This window comes from Sesamum indicum, linkage group LG12, assembly GCF_000512975.1.
Source record: "Sesamum indicum cultivar Zhongzhi No. 13 linkage group LG12, S_indicum_v1.0, whole genome shotgun sequence".
NCBI lineage: Eukaryota > Viridiplantae > Streptophyta > Magnoliopsida > Lamiales > Pedaliaceae > Sesamum > Sesamum indicum.
The window spans coordinates 3,902,261-3,909,823 of NC_026156.1; the positions used below are offsets into that span (position 1 = coordinate 3,902,261).

A 7,563-nucleotide genomic window follows, 5' to 3' on the forward strand; every position below is an offset into this window, starting at 1 on the left:
AATAAAATTATAATTTTTAATCTATATGGGTATTTTGATTAAACTATCAAAAAAATTAATAAAACCTAACGATTAACTGACGAATTAAACTAATTGTTAGTGCCCGTTAAAATTATTTCAAAGGATGTCATTGTAAAAAGGGCAAATTTAATTAAATTTTATTATAATTTAATGGTTTGGAATAATAATGAGACATATTAAAAGAATTAGGACTATTATGATACATATGAAGAACTAATACAGGAGCAATAGTAAATATGGGAAATTAATGAACAAATCTGATAATGTATTATTAATATAACTAATTAATAGTTACTATAATCATTCATCAATTGTTAAAATAAAATAATACTTACATATTTGAACTCACATCCTTGCAACTTCTCAATTTTACCTATTAACTAATTTTTATTAATAAGATAATCTTTATCCTCTTCTACCCTCATTCAATTTTATCTTTTGTTAACTTTTCATGCAACTCATATGGATATGAAGAAAGCGTTTATTTTTAATAAATGATATGTTCTTTATTTTATTTGTTTTGAAATTATTGATTTATTATTTATTATTTATAATTAATGGATTATGTATTGTATACCGTAATAATATGCTAATTGATAAGAAATATTAATGTATATTTAAATAAATAAATAAAAACACTAAAAATTGAATTAATTAAATGATAAAAGTATTGTAATATATATATTTAAAAAAAAATGAAGCAGTTATATCCTATGATGCAAAAGAGAATGTTGCTACAAAAGTTAGGAATTTGGAGTGGTAACCACTACAGTAGCCTCATAGTCTGATGGAAGTGGCTGTTAAGTACTTGAATTTACCGTGTACTTCTTATTTCCCGCAATCATACAAAAACAGCACCAATCTTACACGATTGCGTATTACGATTCGATTATTACAAAAAGAAAAGAAAATAGTTGGTCGATTTTGGGGTTCGTTCTTAGGCTTCCCATCCCAAAATATACCGTGAGACTGCAGGTACTATGATTCTTAGAAATGCTTTGTCTTCTTTGAAAAGTAGTTATGCATTGATGATTATATGATCTGATGTACGCGTATTGTATGCTCGACGATATGCGGCAGAAATGGGTGTGTCCGATCGATGGTGGATCAGTAGGGCGGTTATTTGCTTGCTGATAATTCCGAGAATTAATGGTTGGGGAAAAGATGGCCACTACGTTATTTGCAAGATTGCGGAGGTATTTTTGTTTTTTTTTTTTTAATATTTATTAAATAGTTGTAGAGGAAATGGAAATGATATTTATTTAGAAAAAAATCATTGGGTCTAGGATGAGTTCTTCAATTTCCTAGTTGTTTTGGGTGGTGGGTAAGCGGCTTAAGTGGGAGGGTTTCGGAAGGGGAGTTGACGATTTATTGTACAACAACGGGGGTGTAGAATTTTTTTTTTTTTTTTTTTTTTTTTTGTATGAGTAGAATTTTTTTTTTTTTTTTTTTCTTTTACAGTATGATAAAGCGTCTGCAAGGAAATTGATGCTTAAAGAAGATTTGGGAAGGCCCTATTTTAAGAATTTTATGAAGTACCTTGTGGAAAAACTTTTACCTATAGATTCTGACGGTTATATCTTTTGCTGTTGTTATAGAATTATCTTACGGAGGATGCTTTAGCTGCAGTCAAAGCATTGCTTCCAGATCATGCTGAAGGTGATTTAGCTGATGTTTGCTCCTGGCCGGATGAGGTTCGTCGCAATCCCCACTACCGCTGGAGTAGTCCTTTGCATTACGTAGACACACCTGACTTCAGGTGCAACTACCAATACAGCAGTAAGTGGATTTTGCTTTTACATTAATTTTCATTCGTCACCTCCGTTGTGTGCAATGTCTTTGAATTTGTTGATTGCTTTTTCTAAAGGAAGAAATTTACCCTATATCAGTTGAGTGATGCTACCACTGTAACTTGCTATAATTGTGCCTTTCTATGGTGCTGTACCACCTTAGTTATGGTATCAGTTGTACATTATGCGTGCTTTTAGTTTTACTGACCATCAGGTTTTCACTGGACGCAGCAATCTTTTCCCTTCTCAGGGCAGATGGCTGTAGGAAATATTCAGTTTGTCATCATCTGAGGGTTTTTTTATTATTCTTCTTTTTCTTAATGTTTTGTTTTGCTGTTGCTAGCTACTTGATATATTGCTTCTTGCCTGAGCCTATATGATCTTGTTTACACAATAATCATCCCATAATTTGCATGGCTGAGCGTGACTTCATACCAAGACTATCATTTAATCCTCATATATTGCCATACATTTCAATATTTTTTGGTACTGTATTCATCAGAGATGAATAACCCAACTACTGGATGGAATGTCCTTGAGAAATATATTTGAGCTTCTAAGTTGTACGAATACATTGATCACTTAATTAATCTATGACAGGAGATTGCCATGACTCTGCTGGACGCAAACACAGGTGTGTTACTGGAGCAATTTACAACTACACAGCACAGATTATGCCAGTGCCTCATAAATCCCATTTATCAGTAGTCAAGTGTAAGCATCAACTGTTATCTAGTGATTTATTACCCAGAAACCAGTAACTCAATTCTTTCAATTACAGACAACTTGACTGAGGCACTTATGTTCCTATCTCATTTTATCGGTGATGTCCACCAGGTCAGCTCGTTTTGCTTATTAAGTTTCTCTTTTGCCTTCATTACAATATGCTAGCCTGTGGATGATAACTGATGTACTGTGTAACCATGATGATTATGTGATTTAGTAATTGTGGAAAATCTTAGGAGTGCAACTGACTCTTAAGTTGGAGATAATGGCTTCTGCATTCTTACATCAGCTATTCTCAAAAGGCAAGCATATTCACTGTCATCCATAGATGATTGCGGGTGTGGGAGTTTAGATCATAGATGCCACTTCTTAAAACACTGATCTGTTTGGAAAGAGACACCAACACTCAATTAAAATGACATGCAAATCGTGACTATGGTGCTGAAAGGCGAGTCCTCATATTTATTTCATCAAATGATGCACCTAACTGTTTCCTTGTGAAGACAGTAAGAATAACTCACGATTAATTACCATTGAAGACCATACTCAAAGTTTGCTGATCATTTCTTCTTCCAATAGAGATTAAGTTCATGATCCTCTTCACTGGGATGAAATCCATGTCGCATGTAGAACCTTTGTAAGTAAAATTGCAAATATCAAGGAATTCAGTTGTTTCAGAACCTTAATTGTTGATTCAGGGAGAATGACTCCAGCTAATGAATTTGGTAGATGATGTATGAATGTGTAGCTATCTTGTCTTTGTTGCATTACAATTACTTGAGGGGCATCAACTGTCGTGTACCTCTTGATCCATGTAAGGAGCATTCTAGAACAATCAGCTTCATTAGTTGTGGTTAACATCTGAATGCTGCTATCTAGTTCAGCTGTAGCCAGGATCATTTCAGAACAATAAGCTTTACTAGTTGCGGTTAACGTCTGAATGCTGCTCTGTAGTTAAGCTCTACCTATGTCTTCTTAACTCTAGTCCCATCAGTTTGAATTCCAGTTTATGTTTCAATATTTCTGATTTCTCATAGAAATAGAAATTGAAGAAGAAAAGTGTTAATGTGATCCGACAGTGTCTTAAAATTATTTTTGGTTGGCAGCCATTGCATGTTGGCTTTACTGGAGATGAAGGTGGGAACACAATTGTTGTACGTTGGTACCGGAGGAAAACTAATCTGCATCATGTGAGTTACAAGTACTTTTAGGCATCAAAGTTTGGATGATATCAGTTATGCTGCATCTTGTAACTTGTTCAGAGGGTAGATGGAAGTATTAATATGTTTCATTTTATGCTCTCTTATTTTATTATATTTTCTTATTTCAGGTGTGGGACAATATGATAATTGAATCTGCGCTGAAGACATTTTACAACTCAGATCTCACAACAATGATTCAGTCTATTCAGCGGAATATCACGGTAAGTTTATGAATTTGCTAACTTTATTGGAAAATGAAGAATGTTCTAATAAAATCATTAGAAAGACTAAATAGGCAGGGAGAAGATTCCTCATAATTAATATTAAATGAGTAATTTTCTAAGATGTTGAAGGCAATTATATTTAAAGATTTATCAAACATTCTGCATTAGCTCTTTGTAAGTATTTACTATAGAATTACCCCCCTGTTATATTAATGAAAAAATGATGATCACACAGTGGTTTATGTAGTTATGACTTTCCCTTTCTCTCTTTGCAAGAGATACAAATCTTAACACAGATTCTTTCTAAATTCTAAATTAATTATAAGTCACCCTATTTCTTCCTATTTATTGCATTGTCAACCTTTTTCTTTGTTCCCATCTGACTGCAAATAGGAGGCATTTGTTGAATTATCAACTCAGAAAAATTGCAAGGGTGCAGTTTGTCCAAACCCGTAAGTATACACTCTTCAATAAATTTGCGTTGAACTTTTCTTACTGTTTCTTCTTCCTCCATATTTTTTTGGTTTAGGGTGGGTATGATTGGTTAGATTGGAGACGTGACTGTATTTCTTGTGTCAATACCGTTGCAGGTATGCTTCTGAAAGTGTCAATTTAGCTTGTAAATTTGCCTATAGAAATGCCACTCCTGGAACCACCTTAGGAGGTAAAACTGATCCTGGCACTTCTGTTCTTCAGTTATTTGTCTTGTAAATTTGTCTTGTTCGACTGGTCAGTAGCAGCTACAAATCTTCCAAACAGGACTCCTTTAGCATCTTTGAGCACTACAAGATGAAATTGCCACCTTAGGGGACTAAGCTCGAGCAATTCAGACCTAATTATTTGGGTTGCGTGCAACTTTCTGGAGGGCTTTTTTCCTACTTCGCTTTACTCATGAGAAAAATCCTAATGATTCCATTTTGTAAGGCCTGATCTTTCAGTGATCACCTCGTCTGTGAAAATTGTATGACCAAAATCATCCAATTATTAATCTTCTATATCATTTCTCATGGTCCCATAACTTTTTGGAGTAGTTTCTTACATCATCTGAACAGGTTGACCATCGGCAGAATGCTTGAGCTGGGTCACCAGATAATCATTTCTTCTTGCCATATCTGCTGATATAATTGCAATCTTGGATTTATCACATAATTGTAGTTACGTTTTCATGTCTGCTAATTTTTGCTTTTTTGTGCAGACGATTACTTCCTCTCTCGGCTGCCAGTTGTTGAGGACAGACTAGCCCAAGCTGGGGTCCGTTTAGCTGCTCTTCTCAACAGCATTTTTTCTGTACACAAATCAATTGCAGAAGAATGAAAACAACCAGATGACATAGAGATGAAGCAGCACAATATCTGGATCTGGACCAGACCAGTTTGTGCATTATCCCTCTTGGCTTGTGCTTTCCCTCACGTCAAGGCATGGACTGCCTAATTAAATAGTTGATTATCTTCAAAGTCAACATTTGCTATAAATCTAAGAAATTGTACCTATACATGTCTTCATAGTCACATGACACATTTCTTTAAATGCTAGGATACCTGTTATCCTGGAATATGCCTGCCCATCTTGCTTGTACTCATAAGCAACTTAGCGGGCACTTGAAATAAGGAAAATCTTTAGCTTGTAAGCATTGTAACCTTATCAATAGTTTACGTGTATATATTCTCAGCCCATGATTATGGTGGGTCACATTGTCCATTTTCAAGTCCCAATAGCAAATGCAATCGTCAATTCTCAGAATGGGAGAATCCAGAATTTTAGGAGGGATGTCTTTGTATTTTTCTGCTTCCCTTCTTTGTATTTGTATTGTTTATGATCCTTGTGTTCAAGCATGGAGCAAAGAAGGCCATGCCATGACATGCAAAATTGCACAGGTAGACTTAGCTCCTTTTCTTACTATCCGGAGTATAGATGGAAACAAGTTGCAGCTGATGTACAGTAATCATCAATCAGAACATTTCAATTTCTATCGAAATATTATAACTCAAACAAGGTGGAAGAAACAATGCCTCGGGGAAAATACTGTTTTCTTCTTCCATGCATTTTTTTTTTCAAACAAACTGAACACTGACAAGCCCAAGGTTTTGACGGTATTTAGTTATATTGACAACTTATTGGTTATGCATGAAAAACAACAGGACCTGCTGGAACCGGAGGCAAAGCATGCTGTTCAAATGCTGTTACCTGACTATGTTAATGGGGATCTGTCAGCACTCTGTGTATGGCCTGATCAAGTTCGGCACTGGTATAAGTATCGATGGACGAGCTCTCTTCACTTCATTGACACACCTGATCAAGCCTGTAATTTTAATTATCGGAGTAAGTCAAAGAATATCATCATTTATTTATCTCATTAACAAAGGATTATTCTTCAGATCGAGTAATGTAGTATTGAATACTGGTGGATGTATAAAGGGGACTGTCATGATCCGCATGGAGTTAAGGATATGTGTGTGGCAGGCGCCATTCAAAACTTCACCAATCAGCTCTCACACTACCGGCATGGTACCTCCGATCGACGCCGTAAGAAATGTCCTTTCATTTCCTTTTCTTGTTCCTATTTCTCGTTCTCAGTGAATTTAATATCTTAGTTTAACAATAATCTGATGTCTCATTGCCATGACAGATAACATGACAGAGGCCTTATTGTTCCTAGCACACTTCATGGGAGATATCCATCAGGTAACCAGAAAAAACACTAGCATAAGATCTTTACGAGTTAAATAAATCTTAGTTAACAGTGATTAACTTTCTGTCTGTTTTTCTATGCTGGTCACAATTTTCCTTGATAGCCAATGCATGTTGGTTTCACAAGTGATGAAGGGGGAAACACCATAGACTTGCGTTGGTTCAGACACAAGTCAAATCTGCACCATGTGAGTATTGCCTTATAAGGTGCTTGTTTCCACTACTTACATCATATTAGAACATTTACGGGATTCATTATCTAGAATAAGAAGACTCCATCCTTACATTAAATACCTTATATTTTGTCTATCTAGTTGTGTTAGAGTTGCACTTCCAGTAAGTTTAACATCATTGGTTGTTTTTCCAAAATCATGTGTCAAGGTGTGGGACAGGGAGATAATTCTTACAGCTGCAACGGATTACTACGGGAAGGACATTAACCTTCTGCAAGAGGACATTGAAGGGAACTTCACTGATGTAAGTAAATGCTACTGCAATCCGTTAACCTCCTCCTCTGCCAATAAAAAGGATCGACTTATGTCCTACATGTTCTGGTTGGATTCTGTTTCTTATTTCGTTCATATACAGCCACAAATTACTGGAAATATATCGCATGCTTGCAATTTACCAGAGAATTTTCTACTAACAAAGTCTCTTTAATATGTACCATACAACTAGGGAATCTGGTCCGCGGATCTTGCCTCCTGGCGAGACTGTACTGACCTTGTTTCCTGTGTCAACAAGTGAGTATAGACAACGATACATCAATAAACGTAGTAAATACCAGTATATAACAGTGTATTAATGCAGAAGTTTCCTTCTATTTACATTGTAATGTTGAATCCATGAATTCTCTTCTCTTCCAGGTATGCTGCTGAGAGTATAAATATAGCTTGCAGATGGGGGTACAAA

The 7,563-nt window shown here is 35.5% G+C and overlaps 2 protein-coding genes across 2 annotated transcripts in view; both read left to right on the forward strand.

The window, feature by feature from the left end:
• On the forward strand, positions 795-5,661 carry LOC105175486 (endonuclease 4-like). Its single transcript, XM_011097934.2, has 10 exons — positions 795-996; positions 1,102-1,217; positions 1,620-1,800; positions 2,412-2,525; positions 2,593-2,648; positions 3,644-3,727; positions 3,868-3,960; positions 4,357-4,415; positions 4,554-4,627; positions 5,159-5,661. Exons 2-10 carry the CDS (start codon positions 1,104-1,106, stop codon positions 5,275-5,277), a joined length of 894 nt encoding a protein of 297 aa, XP_011096236.1. The 5' UTR covers positions 795-996; positions 1,102-1,103; the 3' UTR covers positions 5,278-5,661.
• Positions 5,655-7,563, forward strand: part of LOC105175485 (endonuclease 1) — a 2,300-nt gene continuing 391 nt past the window's right edge. The window contains exons 1-8 of the mRNA XM_020698422.1: positions 5,655-5,837; positions 6,102-6,282; positions 6,379-6,486; positions 6,590-6,645; positions 6,756-6,839; positions 7,033-7,128; positions 7,330-7,394; positions 7,518-7,557. Of these exons, the coding sequence (XP_020554081.1) occupies positions 5,682-5,837; positions 6,102-6,282; positions 6,379-6,486; positions 6,590-6,645; positions 6,756-6,839; positions 7,033-7,128; positions 7,330-7,394; positions 7,518-7,557 (786 nt within the window). The 5' untranslated portion in view covers positions 5,655-5,681. The remainder of the gene's footprint in view (positions 5,838-6,101; positions 6,283-6,378; positions 6,487-6,589; positions 6,646-6,755; positions 6,840-7,032; positions 7,129-7,329; positions 7,395-7,517; positions 7,558-7,563) is intronic.